This window comes from Zeugodacus cucurbitae, chromosome 6, assembly GCF_028554725.1.
Source record: "Zeugodacus cucurbitae isolate PBARC_wt_2022May chromosome 6, idZeuCucr1.2, whole genome shotgun sequence".
In the NCBI taxonomy this organism is placed as follows: Eukaryota; Metazoa; Arthropoda; class Insecta; order Diptera; family Tephritidae; genus Zeugodacus; species Zeugodacus cucurbitae.
In genome coordinates, this window is record NC_071671.1 from 2,637,372 (window position 1) to 2,651,401 (window position 14,030).

The 14,030-nt window shown below is 34.5% G+C and overlaps 5 protein-coding genes across 11 annotated transcripts in view; 3 read left to right on the forward strand and 2 right to left on the reverse strand.

Moving 5' to 3' along the window:
• The first annotated feature begins 336 nt into the window (after nucleotides 1-336).
• On the forward strand, nucleotides 337-3,790 carry LOC105215637 (recombination repair protein 1). The gene is made up of 6 exons (XM_011189656.3): nucleotides 337-1,097; nucleotides 1,156-1,716; nucleotides 1,773-1,880; nucleotides 2,091-2,174; nucleotides 2,236-2,447; nucleotides 2,512-3,790. The coding sequence occupies exons 1-6, from the start codon at nucleotides 347-349 to the stop codon at nucleotides 3,169-3,171; spliced, it is 2,376 nt and encodes a 791-aa protein (XP_011187958.3). The 5' UTR covers nucleotides 337-346; the 3' UTR covers nucleotides 3,172-3,790.
• Nucleotides 3,532-5,556, reverse strand: LOC105215638 (serine protease inhibitor 42Dd). Its single transcript, XM_011189657.3, has 3 exons — nucleotides 4,391-5,556; nucleotides 3,903-4,044; nucleotides 3,532-3,844 (listed from the first exon to the last, which is right to left on the reverse strand). Exons 1-3 carry the CDS (start codon nucleotides 5,249-5,251, stop codon nucleotides 3,720-3,722), a joined length of 1,128 nt encoding a protein of 375 aa, XP_011187959.1. The 5' UTR covers nucleotides 5,252-5,556; the 3' UTR covers nucleotides 3,532-3,719.
• Nucleotides 5,557-5,711: 155 nt separating this feature from the next.
• LOC105215640 (membrane-bound transcription factor site-2 protease) lies at nucleotides 5,712-8,396 on the forward strand. Of its 2 annotated transcripts, XM_054234885.1 has the most exons (4): nucleotides 5,712-6,067; nucleotides 6,168-6,300; nucleotides 6,373-6,831; nucleotides 6,884-8,396. In XM_054234885.1, exons 2-4 carry the CDS (start codon nucleotides 6,226-6,228, stop codon nucleotides 7,979-7,981), a joined length of 1,632 nt encoding a protein of 543 aa, XP_054090860.1. In that variant the 5' UTR covers nucleotides 5,712-6,067; nucleotides 6,168-6,225; the 3' UTR covers nucleotides 7,982-8,396. The 2 variants fall into 2 exon arrangements, with proteins under 2 accessions (XP_054090860.1, XP_011187961.1); XM_011189659.3 differs by having other exon boundaries at nucleotides 6,008-6,300.
• A 17-nt stretch (nucleotides 8,397-8,413) lies between these two features.
• The window catches only part of LOC105215639 (LYR motif-containing protein 2), a 35,382-nt gene continuing 29,765 nt past the window's right edge, over nucleotides 8,414-14,030 (reverse strand). Inside the window, exons 2-3 of the mRNA XM_011189658.3 lie at nucleotides 8,900-9,137; nucleotides 8,414-8,829 (exon numbers count right to left, since the gene is read on the reverse strand). Of these exons, the coding sequence (XP_011187960.1) occupies nucleotides 8,539-8,829; nucleotides 8,900-8,938 (330 nt within the window). The 5' untranslated portion in view covers nucleotides 8,939-9,137 and the 3' untranslated portion in view covers nucleotides 8,414-8,538. The remainder of the gene's footprint in view (nucleotides 8,830-8,899; nucleotides 9,138-14,030) is intronic.
• Nucleotides 9,333-14,030, forward strand: part of LOC105215642 (uncharacterized) — a 34,328-nt gene continuing 29,630 nt past the window's right edge. The window contains exons 1-2 of one of the 6 annotated variants that reach the window (XM_029042518.2): nucleotides 9,333-9,772; nucleotides 13,286-13,585. In XM_029042518.2, coding sequence (XP_028898351.1) covers nucleotides 13,379-13,585 — 207 coding nt within the window. In that variant the 5' untranslated portion in view covers nucleotides 9,333-9,772; nucleotides 13,286-13,378. Of the gene's footprint in view, nucleotides 9,773-10,819; nucleotides 11,376-12,603; nucleotides 12,987-13,285; nucleotides 13,586-14,030 lie in introns of those variants that run through there. The other 5 variants (XM_054234881.1, XM_029042519.2, XM_054234880.1 and 2 more) reach the window with 5 other exon arrangements.

Consider the following 14,030-nt stretch of genomic DNA (forward strand, 5'->3'; position numbering starts at 1 on the left):
ATATATAAAGATAAAAAACAACAGAAATTTAAGAAGGTTCAAAAATATGACATTCCAAATTCCATTATAAATTCCCGCTACAAATGGAATGCGTTTAAATGTTTAGAAGGAGATGGAAAAAATGTCCGATTGGAAAGTAGCTCATTGTGAATGACGAAATTACGCGTATTATTTATATTTTTTAAATATATTTTTGCTTTTATAACTAACAAACAAAACTTCTCAACTAGCAAATCATTAATATTCAGCTCAATGTATGCACCAATAAAATTTAGCCTCCTGATAAGAGTTTGAATTTTTAAATTTTACCTGAATACACGAGAAGAAGAAGAATTTGACATTTGTTATGTCGTTTTGGTCGTTTTCGCGCCTCTTGTGCGGCATTTTACATACTCCTTTCGTGTATAGTTCTAAAAGTGTCCGGCAAATATTTTTCACATTGCAGGAAAGCAAATTTGCCAGTTCAAAATATAAAACTAACTTCCAAGTATATAATTTTGAACCAACAAAACTTGCGAAACGCCGCCAAGGAAATTCTCCGCTAATAATTCCATTGCGATTATTACGAAGTGAAGCAAAAATGGCAAAGTTAGCTAAACCGGTTGGCGGACAAAAGTCAATGGATAATGGTAATGAGGAGGGTGTTGTATCTTCGTCAAGCGGATTTTTGAGTGGTGATGAAGAAGCTGTAGTTACCACTAAGGGTAAAGGACGTGGTCGAAAACCCAAAAAGGAGGTAATTAAAGACGTAGACACCACATCGCCACAGAAGCCAGAAAAAACTGTAAAATCTGTTGGCACCGGTAGAGGACGCAAAAAGGTGACAAATGAAGAGCAAACAAATGCTGAAAGTTCGTTGGATAATGAGGTTAAAGTGCAGAAAAAAGCAGCAACAGCTGCTAAAGGTCGTGGCAAGAAAGCTGCTGCAGCTGTCGCTACCGAGGACATCGCACAAGCGGTGGAGAATATCACTGAAGAAGCCGCGGAGAGTTTGCCGCCAGTCAAGCGTGGACGGAAAGCAGCGACAGCCAAAACTGTTGCAACACTGAATGAGAATAATGAAGTTGTTGATGTAGTGTCAGCACCGAAAGGAAGAGGTATTTATAAATACTTTAACAAGTAATGTGTGATGTGAATATATATTTTTTTTAATAGGAAGAGCTAAAAAAGTTGCTGCTGTAACTCCTGTAAATGATGAGGAATCCACAGAAGTGCCGCAAATTGCTGAAGAGACCAGCAGTAAATCAAAAAGGCAAAAAAAATCGCCCAAAGGCATTCCAAAAGAAGAAGAGAAAGAAAGTGACGAAGCTATAGAGATAGTGAAAGAGGATAAAAAAAGAAAAACCACTAAGAGCACCAAAGTGAAAGCGGAACCAATTGAACCAATCGACGAACCCGAACCAATTGTGGAAGTGAAGGCAACCAAGTCAAGAAGCAGGCAGCCAAAAGAAGAAGTTGAATCAACCAATGAACCCGTAGCAGAAGCCATTGTGGAAGCAAAGAAAACCAAGCCAAGAGGCAGACAGCCTAAACAAGTGCAAAAAGAGGAAGTCGTTACAGATTTGTTGGAAAAATTAACTGAGAAACCGCCAAAAGGAAAAGCAGCTACTAAACGCAAAGCTACAAACAAGGAGCCAGTTGCAGACAATTTAATTGAAGAAGCAGAAGAATTGCAAGTAGAGCCCGAAGAAGAGGATTCTAAGCCCGCAGCTAAAAGTAATATATTATTCAAATAAAATTGGTTCAATATTTTTAATACATATACATTACAGAAATAGCCAAGAAAGAACCGAAAGAAAAGAAACCGGCAAAGGAAACAAAACCAAGAGCAAAAGCAGCTAAAGCACAGGAAAAGAACGAAGAAGTAGAATTGGAAAATGGTAAGCCTAAGTGTAAATATTTACAAAAAAAGATATTGGGTAACTTTGTGCGTGTTGCCATGAAATTGACTTGCTTTTAAAAATTCAGTAATTAAAAAAAAAAATATTAAAAAAAAATTGGAAAATGCAAAATCGAAAATGTAATCAAGCACATTGGAAGAAACTGTGTATGTTTAAGTGAACCATGTGATCTTTTACAAATTTTTTTAGGTATCACGGCAGAGGAAAAGAAACCCAAAGGTCGAAAGAGGGCAGCTGTCGCCGCTGACGAAGATGAGGCCGATGGAGCTAAGCGTTAGTATTAGATTATAGAATTCTGAAAAATTTTAAGACTATAATCAACATTTACTTGCAGCGACAAAAGCAAAGAAGGCGAAAGCGCCTTTAATGAATTCAACCGTCACTAAATACAATAAAGAAGATTTTATATTACCACCAAACGAGGATGGAGTAGAACGCTTCAATTTGAAAATCGCTAGTTGGAATGTTGCTGGCTTGCGTTCATGGTTAAATAAAGATGGCTTGCGCTATTTGGAGTATGAATTACCAGACATTTTTTGCTTGCAGGTAAGTTATATCTACGATTAAATATATTTCCGATTAATTATGATTTTTTTTTTTAATTTTAAAGGAAATCAAATGCACTATAGATCAACTGCCGGAGGAGGTTGCGCGCATACCCGGCTATCATCCCTATTGGCTTTGCATGCCCGGTGGTTACGCTGGTGTGGCTATATATTCGAAGATTATGCCCATTAATGTGGTATATGGCATTGATAATGAGGAATTTGATGGCGCTGGTCGTATGATTACAGCAGAGTACGAGAAATTTTTCTTAATCAATGTTTATGTGCCGAATTCGGGACGAAAGCTGGTCAATTTGGAGGCACGTATGCGCTGGGAGAAGCTCTTCCAAGAGTACGTAAAACGTTTGGATGCCATTAAGCCAGTTGTCATTTGTGGTGATATGAACGTATCGCATCAGGCCATTGATTTGGCAAATCCAAAAACCAATACGCGTAGTGCCGGTTTCACACAGGAGGAACGCGACAAAATGACTGAATTACTGTCGCTCGGCTTTGTCGATACATTTAGGCACTTGTATCCGGAGCGCATAGGTGCTTACACATATTGGACATACATGGCGAACGCACGCTCACGAAATGTTGGCTGGCGCTTGGATTACTACATTGTGTCGGAGCGTTTCACTAAGCGCGTGGTGGACAACTGTATACGTGCGCAGGTGCTGGGCAGTGACCACTGTCCAATTACACTATTTTTGAAAATTTAAATTTAGATCGTAAATTCCTAATTATTTTTTGTAATCGTTGAGTTATTTGTCGACTTTCATATATTTTATAGCTATTTGTGTGTGTTGTTGTACTCGTTTCTTGATCGCAAAATTTCACACCATCCGTGCATATCAGGCATACATCATTTTATATTACTTGAATGTAAAATCAATCATATTAAATTTAATTTCGGTGATTTTTATTTATTTTCATGAATCTGTATCTCAAATTATGCATTCCTGTCATTAAAGTGGTTAGGTATTCTCAAATTGTGTATACTCGCACAGCAGAAAAAAATTCATAATATAAATCATACCTAAAATATATAATATATGTAATAAATTTAATTGACAAGAAAATTGCGTTTTTGTGGAAAGTAAACTACTCTTTAATCAGTGAAAAATATTAAAAAATAAACAATAAAAAAAATAATATTTATAATCAGTTGAATTCAAATACTTCATGGTCCACAATGGCAGTATGCAAGCATGCAAGTGTCAATGTCAGTTTATAATGCATGATTCTTTGCTAACTTAGCCGTCTCCACTTAAGGCGCATTAACAAAGGCACCAGCGAATAGAATATTCTTCTTATTCCAAATAGCGTAGAAGAACGGACGATCAGCAACAAACTGCAGTGGGATAAGGAGGCAACGGGCCATCATTATCATTGCTAAAAAATATTTACATATATATTCCTATAAAAATGTTTGTATGTATGCAATAGTTACCAGTTGCGGCAGCTGCTTCGGTGCCTTCCTCGTTCACCTCAATAACAGCCTTATGCAAGATTTGGGATACTTGCAGCGGCTCAGGAGATTCCAACATGTTACTAAAATCAGCCTCATCGGTGAAAATTTTGCTTATGCCCAGCTGAAAGTAAAGAGAAATTCAATTGTAGTTATTTTACAAAAGGAAGTTTCAATATTTTAATATTATTGTTAATGTTAATATTATCGTCGCTCTGATTTGATTAACCGACAGTGGCAGTTGCAGCGATAAAATATTGATTATGACATACCACAGAGTAAATTGAATAAGTGATAAGTTAAGGCAACGATAAGAATGTGGGTATGACCAAAGGGCTATTTTTAAATTTGCGCATTAAACATGGCTAAATATTCGAAGGACACACTAATTATAATTATGACCCAGAAAATTTGGGCAATACAAACTACAAGGTTACCATAGCGATAAAGGCACTTTATGTTGCAGTTACCTTCTTCAATGTTTCCGTCAGTTCTACTTCAAACTCCACCTTAAATTTCGGCAATTTGACCACAACATCCTCATTGGCATCTATATTGCCTGCCAAATCGACCAAATTTACCGATTTCAGTTTCTCAGCAAGTGTTTTAAGGCCTTCTCGCTCATTGGGTAATAAAACTAGCATAGATAAGTCGGAATTTTTGTACGGCAATTCAAGTGCCTGACAGTCCAACTCTTCAAAGTAACCATAACCAAATTTCGCTTTTTGATTCATGTATTGCACTTTAACAGATTCCTCCTCGGATATCCAAAAATCATCTTCAGCGGTTTGTTCCTCATCAAATTTGTGCGCCCATAAACCTTTGAAATGTAGAGCATTTAGCAATACCAGTCGAGTTAGTGCACTGAAAGCGGATGCTTGCACAAGATCTTTGATTTTGCCGGCCGTTTTATTTTCTACCCAAGAATTTATGGCGTTGGCAGTATTTTCGCTTTCCTCGAAATTAACAGACTCCGCATCAGCATTATAACTTTCTTTTAACTCATTTTGGTAATCTGATTTCAATGCATGTCCCTGCTGCACGTACACTTTGTTGGCAATTTTCAACAACTCACTATCCTTGTACTTGTCAAAAACATAAGCGAATGTTGTAGCAACTTCCGGATGGAAATTGGACGCGAAATTCAAGCCTTCAGCGATTTGATCAGCAGTCTCGCCACTGGCACCGGCAAATGCCAATGCCACACAAGTCTGAATTGAAAATGGCGAGAAGACAATGTTTTGCTGCACACCACCTGCTGACAGTAATTCGAAAAGCTTCGTGGTTACAGTTGCTCCACCACGGGCGAATTCCAGATTGAAGTCGAACATTACTGAATTTTCTGATCACTTATTTGAATAAGATATATATAAAATCACTTTTTTCAAATTCTGACAGAATCCTGAAGATAAGGTATGTTGGGCAATTTGCCAATTTATTATGTTTCAAAAGATACACTCCCTACTTTGGCTACTGACGCTGATGGAATGCGGTATGGTTCGTATTAACGCCAACATTACACTCGCAGTTTGGCCTCAATGGCTTATGACTCACTTGTCCAGATGTTTATTCATAATTGAGTATTTTTCATAAGAATACGTGCAGCAAAGGAAGGCCTTCATAATCGAATTTTTGTGAAATAATTGCTGATAAAAAAATTAAATACATACGCACCAAAGCGAAATTATAGTTTAGTACTCTCTATTGTGGCTCTCCCATATTCCATTTTGTTTATCACTAATTTATTTATAACGCCTCTGCAACACATATGTATGTATTTACAAACATTTGGGTAAACAAATATTTGCCGACGTGCCAATTATGATTGGTTTGATAGTTGTTTTAAGCGGAAGTCGTCGATCGGTTGGTCTTTTTGAGATTAAGAGGTCCGAGTAATTAAAATATGTTCTGTATTTAATATTTGATTTTTATTTTGCTATTCCCTGTTTCAATACTTTCCATTTGTTTAATTTATTAATCATAATTTAATAGGAAGTTCCGGAATTCCTCAACAGAAATACTTCATTCGTACCCGGTTTCCTAGCGTCTCCATTGTGAATAGTTTTGACATTCGAATTGAACATATGTTTGTGCTGAAATAGAAATGTCAACAATTCAGTTCCCAAAACAACCTCTAATATTCAAAGGCAGGTAGCAACGACGATTAATATACATATTTCTCATAAAACACACATAAACAAAATGCAATAGTTTGTTATAATGGTAAAACTAAAATAATATATGTAGGTGAGTATATTGCGTGCTTAGAAACAAATAAAGTGATCAGCTTCACTGCGTTGTGAAAATGGATCCCTGGATTTTTCTTGGCGTAATTGTGGCGTTGTACTGCGCGTGTTTTTTCATTGATCGACTCTTCAAGGTAAGACACTCACGCTTGATCTTTGCATATCGAAATATACAAAAGTTAATACGTGTATTTATTTTGTTGTAGAGTTGTATGCACTATCCATACGATGCATTTCTGAAAAATACAGGGCTGACGGTGCAATTTTTGCGCCTGCGTTGGCATACTACCGCATTTAATCGTGCCATGCTGCGTTGGGGCAACAATAGCGGTTGGATGCGTCTATGGCTCACGCGTAGTTACACTGTCGGCGTTTTGGTGTCTTTATCGTTGTTACCAATCGGTATAATTTTACTATTTATAACTATATTTAATGGCGAAAGTAGTAGCACAGCACAAGCCGCTACACGGAGTGGACCAAGTGCGGAAAGCGGTGTACTACAGAATGCACCAAAAGTGGAAATTTTATTGCCTGGTGTTAATTTACCACTCGAGGAAGTCGGCTACTACGCATTAACTTTACTTTTATGCACAATAGTGCACGAATTCGGACACGCATTGGCGGCGGTGCAAGAAGATATACCGGTGATTGGATTCGGTTTTCAAGTATGTCATATTACTATTTACTATTGACTCTTTTTAATAATACTCTTTTTAGCTTTATTTATGTCTACCGTTCGCATACACCGAAATCTCCACGGAACACCTAAATGCACTCAAATGGTTCAAAAAGTTGCGCATTATCTGCGCGGGCATTTGGCATAACTTTTTATTTGCCCTCTTCTGCTACTTACTGCTCTCCACGTTGGGTTATGTAGCCGCGCCGTTTTACACAATAGATCATGGCGTTGTGGTCACCGAAATGACACGTAATTCACCGTTGCTTGGCACAGCTGGTAAAGGACTTATGACTGGTGACATTGTTACACAAATTAACGACTGCAAAGTGAACACAGAGTCGGATTGGTATCACTGTCTGCGACGTTCAATACAAGGACCACATCTAGGTTACTGTGTTTCCCATGACTTTATACGATACAACGATGAGAGCATCGAAATCTCACATCACAGCGCCGATGGCATGCTACAGTGTTGTGATGAACGCAACGAAAAGCTTTGCTGTTTCGAGTCTGTGACTGAAGGCCTTAATAGCTTGGAAACGGCGGGCATTACAGATACCGCAGAACATGCACAAATACCACAACATGTTTGTCTAGATGTGCGCCGTACAATAGAAGACTCACATGGGTACTGTAGCGGTGGCGTTAGCAAAGGCGGCAAATCGCGTAAGGACAGCTTCTGTCAAAGTGGCTTCTGCTTGCGTCCTTTACTACGCAACACAACAACGATTTTGACATTCAAACGTACAACTGGCAGCGCCAGTAGTCAACCAACGAAATTGCGCGATGTGATCTACATTGGGCATCCAGCTGACGTTTCGAGTACTGTGCGTATATCACCTTTTGTGCCGCGTCAGTCTTACGTGTCACCCCAGTGGGGTGATACTTACGCTCTCTTCCTCAAATATAATGTGATTTTCAGCTTTGGTCAGGCGTTACTAAACGCCATACCATGCTTTGGTCTGGACGGCTATCACATCACCAGCACTATTGTGCACAGTTTTCTAGTGCTGCGCGTCACGGAACGCCCAAAACGTGATTTTATAGCATTGCTAGTCGCTGGCATAGGCACAATTCTCTTTGGCTCGGCGCTATTGAAAGTGCTCTGGATGAGTGTGATACGTTTTATATACTAGTCCGTTGTATGGTGCTACTTTCTGCTGAATTTCTCAACTTATTAGTAACTACGACTATTTATTATAATTTTTTTTTAATACATATTTGAATTGCCTAGAGTAGGACACGCGCAATGCATGCTTAATGATAAACAACAACAACATTAATTTATAGTTTTTCTACCAAATACTTGATGCTGTAGTATTTAAAGAATTTACTGTAATTAAACAATTAGAAACGACGTAGACGCTGATTCGATTCGAATTGCATGCATTATATCGAGTTAACATTTTCTAATAATGTAGATACGTAAACGTAACGTATTTTCACATAAAAAAAACGTAACAAGTTAGACTAAAGTTTGTGGTTGAACGAATAAACCACAAAATACGGAACTGCTGAATTACCAAATAATATGCACAAACTGGCAAATAAATCAATAAAATGCTGTATTCAAATTAAATAAAATGTGTAACTGTTTTTTATTTTGAATTTTTTCAAATTTTACTAACTTATTTTTAAAGTGGTCTGTGACTTCTGCAGCGTTGTTTTATTCCATACAATATTTGAGTTTCAATTAACTTTTAATTTCCTCACTGTGTGCTCTCGTACTTTCCTCCACTTTAGCGCTCTTCGCTTTGTCATTACTAATACCACTGAGATCCAAACTTGTCTGCAGCTCAGTTAGGCTTCTACGTCCATATTGCATCATCATCTTAATAGCCATTTCATCGGTTTGACCGCTATGCGTGCGGAAATCATGACGCGCCCAATCACGTAACTCACGCTGGTTACTCTTGTCGGGCACAAGTCTTATGGTGCGAAAGATCTCACGATACAGCTTAAGCACCTCCTGGCGTAGCATGAACTGCAGAAGTTATTTATTTATTAGTTGATGTTGGTAATCTGCTGCTTGAAGTCAATTATTAAGTACTCACCTGCTTCAAATTTAACGCTGTTTTCGGTAATTTTGTCATTTTAATTGTATTTAAATGCGCTACAAAATATTTACGCTCAGCTGTTTGGGCAGCTCATTCTGCTTTTCCTTTTCTTTTTTTAATTCAATGGCTGAAAACAGCTGTTTTTGTATTTTGTTGTGCTCTGAAGATTCGTTCAAATTTTTTTTAATCCAACAATTTTGTTGTTTTATTGCCAACACTTTGGTTACTAACCTTGCTAAGTGGTGTGTAAATAAATTGATTCAAAAGTATAAAGATTTTTTTTTAATTTAATTAAATTATGAATTGATATACGAACACATGATCAGCAAATATTTTTAAAATTATTATTTTTTGTTAGTTTCTATGATATTCTCTAAAAATAATTCAAAATAATAATAATATCATTCGCTTTGCTAACCACTGAAGCTATTTTCACCATACCACACTCAATGAGAAGCTCACCATAATATGAATTGCACACCACTCAATCAATCAGAAGTAAACGGATAGCGAGAATGCACGGTTCTACAATACGGATGTCAAAATTGAAATAGGCGGAAATATCAAAAATTTGCTGTGGCCGGTGTTTGTGCTTAAAAAGTTGATTTAAATGTGTTTAATTATCAGCGCCATTAAATTAAATAGGTGAAAAATACGCGAAAAACGTGTGAACCCTTTGTGCAAGTTACAAATAAGCAAACAAAGCAACAATTGGCAATGCAAGTGACAAAGTTCTTGCAAATGGACCACAAGACACAGTGAAGGCAGCTGTTTTGCTATTGCAGCTAGTGATTACGGTATTTAACAAACTTCAAACTTCGTTCGGCGATGAAGATAATGCCACTGCGTCCAGGTGTTTATAAATGCTAAGTGAGTTGCAAGCAAAACAAAGTTCTTACAACATGCGCCAAGCTCCATCAGCAGCCAGCACATGCACAGTTGTTCTGCATGCACTGTGAGAAATAAACTAAAATACTATATACTGTTGAGCATTGGAATGATTTATCTGCTTGTAGCTATGAATACACTGCGAATATCTGAAATGTGATCAAGCGATACAAATTGCTACGAGGCAAATAAAGAAAAATAAATAAGTGAAAATAAGCAAGTGGCGCATGTGACACACAAATAATTGGAAAAACATGACACAATTCGAAAACTGTTTTCAAACTGTGAAATTTACCAGAACAAAAACAAATGAGTAGCAATTGGATAAATATAATATTATGAAGAAAAATATTTGAGTAAAGCAAGAATTTGGAATTTTTTTTTTTTGTTTTTTTTTTGTGCGAATTATAAAATAATGTATTGAAAGTTGAAATTATATGAAATTACATATTTACACATTTCGAAAACAATTACAGTAAACATTAGTCAGCAGTTGACTCTTGCCATAATTAAGCAAAAATTAAACTAATAAACAACAGCATCAATTACATACAAATACAAGCACATGCATAAATTATGCTCATATATATTACAAAAACAACAACTGCACTAATTTTCTATAAACTCAAATGCTTACTCGCCAGCAATGTGCCCACTTGAGAAATTGTTTTAATTAACGAACAAAGTTGTTATTCATCGAAACACAATTTTAGTTGTTGTAATATTGGCTTACTAGATGCTTGAACTGCGCGCAAAAACAACAAAAAATAAATACAAAAACAAAATTAAATGGTCGGTATGCAAATTTGCAATATGATACGCGATGAGAAGGATTTTCGAACAGACAAAGTTTATAATTCAATATAGTTTTATCTGATATTGAGTTTTTGTAATATATAAATTTATATTGTGTGTCTGTATTAGTCATGCGATTAATTCATTGGTTTTATTAAATGAAATGCTGTTTTACAATCGTATCACACGTTGAACCCGCGTTTTTTTGCGGTATTTTGTAGCTAAATTAAAAAAAAAAATTCAGTTCGCATTCCTCAAACTCTTCAGTACACAACATGTGAATGCGATCACGAGCAAGTCGGCGTATTTTTTCTGTGTTTTTTTCGTATTTCATTTCATTTCAATTTGCTTTCATTTTCATTACTGATTTCAATTTCATTCTAAAGGCAAATTGCAAGAAATAAAATATTAAGTAAGAAACAAAAAAAAACGTAACCGAAAGTTAAAAATAAATTTAATGCTCACGACATACTCACGAAGCGCGAGCAACAAAGGTGAGCTGCCTTGCTCAAGAGCGAGACACAGAGAGAGACACGAATTTTCAATGAGTGCAACGCGCAGGCGAGTGAAATTTCAACCATTTGACTCTTTCAAACGGCACTGTCTGCAGGAAGATAGTACCTTGTAGCAAAACAGGTAGAATGTGGCGCGAAAGGCTTATTTGTAAGCGAAACGCGAGCGTGTGCGGTTGGCCAATGAGTCTGGCGGCATTCGAGTGATTTGTGGCAATAATAAAAAAATAAATGTGTGTGTGTACATATGCACATACTAACTAGAATATAGGTAAAATGTGCGCTAATTGGATTTAATTTTCGTAAATAAAATATCTAAAATAATTAAAATATTTAATTGCTGAAAAGAAAAGTGAAAAGTGAAAATATGCTTAAGTGCAAGTTGTGTAAAACTATTTATTATTTTCTTTTTACATATTTACATATAGTATATTTGTGCTCATCATACGCTGAAAACTAATATGAATGTATATTCGAAGCTATTTTTGTATTGAAAACAGCATGCGCCTAGTGAAATGTGGAAAATCTCAGCAATGAAAATTTTTTTTTGTGTTTTGAAGAAGAAGAATTATTAATTTTGAGGTTAAACGTTAAATAATGAAAGCAAAACAAATAAAAAAATAAGCAAAATTTAAGTGAATAAATATTTTTTTGTATTTAAAAAAATAAACAAAATAAGTGAATTATAAAATAATTAATTAAAAATAAAGAATGGAGAATAATAAAAAACAAAATTAAACCAAGTAAAACTATAAAAATAAAAAAAAATAATTAAAATAAATAAAAAATAAAGAATAATAAAAAAAATTAAACCAAGTAAAATTATAAAAATAAAAAATAATAATAATTAATAAAAAATAAAGAGTAATAAAAAAATTAAACCAAATAAAATTATAAAAATAATAGTAATTAATAAAAAATAAGGAATAATAAAAAAAATTAAACTAATTAAAATTATAAAAATAAAAATAATAATAATTAATAAAAAATAAATAATAATAAATATATTAAACCAAGTAAAATTATAAAAATAAAAAATAATAATAATTAATAAAAAATAAAGATTAAAGAATAATAAAAAAAAATAAAAAATAATAATAATAAATAAAAAATAAAGAATAATAATTAATAAAAAATAAAAAATAAAGAATAATACAAAAAATTAAACCAAATAAAGTTATAAAAATAAAAAATAATAATAATTAATAAAAAATAAAAAATAAAGAGTAATAAAAAAATTAAACCAAATAAAATTATAAAAATAAGAAATAGTAATAATAAATTAAAAATAAATCATAATAAAAAATTAAACAACAAAATAAAAATGACTTAAGTGACTTATCGTGAAATATGATTAATTGTGTCGGCATGTAAATAGATACAGATTTATACATATATACATACAAATGAACTAAAAAATTTAGTTTTGTGTGAAATTCAATTTGTTTGTCGTTTAATTTGTTTTTTACTTCTTTTATTTTATTTTTTTTTTTATTCTTTTTATTTTTTTAATTTTAATTTTAATTTCAATTCTTAACTTTGTCATCCACATTTGTACTATTGCATGTCAGTTATTCGGAACTTTTTTCAATTTCACGTTCTCCAAGCGTTGTGCAGCGCGTCACTCGATACTTGGTAACATTTCAACGAAAGTATTGAATTACCGAAAAGTTGACGGCGAGGCAGACATGAAACAAATGCACGCAAATCAATGTGTAAAAAGATACCCACGACCAGGCGACCATATGTGTGCGCTTGGGTGTGTTGTGAGGGTAAATGGATTTATATAAGCATTCCATAGTCGTGCTCAAGGCGAACAAACTAAATACAAATTTCCAACGATTCGCAGGCGATTTGTGCTACTTAAAACAAATAAATAACAAAAACGAGTAAGATGAAAATTAATTATGTGAACGCCGAGAAATCGACTTGAAAAAAAAAAATCAAAGTTTTGGTAACAGTGTAAAAGGCAAGAACGCAATGTTAATAAAATTACAAAAAAAAAAAAACAAATAAGTAATTATAAACAATAAAATAGGTTTCTTAGTGAAGTGATTTATTACTGAAAATTTGGAAATTCAAAAATCAAAAATCAAAAATCAAAGCATGTCAAAACCTAATAAGCTCTCCAAAACTATGTGGAAAACGTAAAATGTTCTAGTTTATTAATTTATCTCATTCTTTACAGTCTAATCTGAAAAAAAACGTGCTAAATAAATTCAAACAAAGTGAACAGGAAATAATTTCAAAAATTTACAAAAAACCATAACGCCCATAAAGCATGTCCAGAAAAGCCTCACCTTTGAGTGTTGGTACAAAAATAAAAGCAAAAACCGCTATTGTAGAAACAGAAAATCACACGAGAACAACAACAACAACAGGCACTGTCGAAGTGTCACCGAGTACTAGTTTGAACACAGTATCCGGTGATACGACAGCCATGCAGGCAGTCAAAATCAAGAAGGAATTGCCCAGTGATGAGATAAAGGTGAGTGAAAATGACTTTTTGCTATTGTTTTTCCATTAAACTTACTTATGTACATATATTGATTTAAGCTATAAATTTGTTGCAAAGTAGGCGTAGTTGAGGCAATACCACGCCCATTGTGCTTATAACGGTTTAGCAATATGTGAAAGTTTCGCCTAGAATATTGTGCTGGATTTGAGAAGCTTATGTGTGCGTGACTCGGAATGGGCGTACAGAGTTGCATAACACGCCCATTTCGCATATAACGGTTAACTTATGTTGCTTAAGTTTCGTGGCAGATATTAGTGGACCTGTATTTACTGTTGCTGTCATGAAAATATGTTCAGAAAATAGTGTTTTCGCATGATTACCACGCCCACTTGTCATTCAAAGCTTAATTTATAGAATATTTCAGTTTTTTTGTCAAAATTACTCTTTTTCTGTAGCGTATGCAAAATTTCATCGT

What these genes read in the sequence shown, in the direction of transcription:
- LOC105215637 (XM_011189656.3), top strand. Translation starts at nt 347, where the DNA reads ATGTCGTTTTGGTCGTTTTCGCGCCTCTTGTGCGGCATTTTACATACT. An exon ending in GTCAGCACCGAAAGGAAGAG is followed by an intron (nt 1,098 to 1,155) that starts GTATTTATAAAT and finishes TTTTTTTAATAG; the next exon opens with GAAGAGCTAAAAAAGTTGCT. An exon ending in TGAGGCCGATGGAGCTAAGC is followed by an intron (nt 2,175 to 2,235) that starts GTTAGTATTAGA and finishes ATTTACTTGCAG; the next exon opens with CGACAAAAGCAAAGAAGGCG.
- LOC105215638 (XM_011189657.3), bottom strand. Translation starts at nt 5,251, where the DNA reads ATGTTCGACTTCAATCTGGAATTCGCCCGTGGTGGAGCAACTGTAACC. An exon ending in TGACGGAAACATTGAAGAAG is followed by an intron (nt 4,045 to 4,390) that starts GTAACTGCAACA and finishes CTTTACTTTCAG; the next exon opens with CTGGGCATAAGCAAAATTTT. An exon ending in CGAAGCAGCTGCCGCAACTG is followed by an intron (nt 3,845 to 3,902) that starts GTAACTATTGCA and finishes AATATTTTTTAG; the next exon opens with CAATGATAATGATGGCCCGT.
- LOC105215640 (XM_054234885.1), top strand. Translation starts at nt 6,226, where the DNA reads ATGGATCCCTGGATTTTTCTTGGCGTAATTGTGGCGTTGTACTGCGCG. An exon ending in TCATTGATCGACTCTTCAAG is followed by an intron (nt 6,301 to 6,372) that starts GTAAGACACTCA and finishes ATTTTGTTGTAG; the next exon opens with AGTTGTATGCACTATCCATA. An exon ending in TGATTGGATTCGGTTTTCAA is followed by an intron (nt 6,832 to 6,883) that starts GTATGTCATATT and finishes TACTCTTTTTAG; the next exon opens with CTTTATTTATGTCTACCGTT.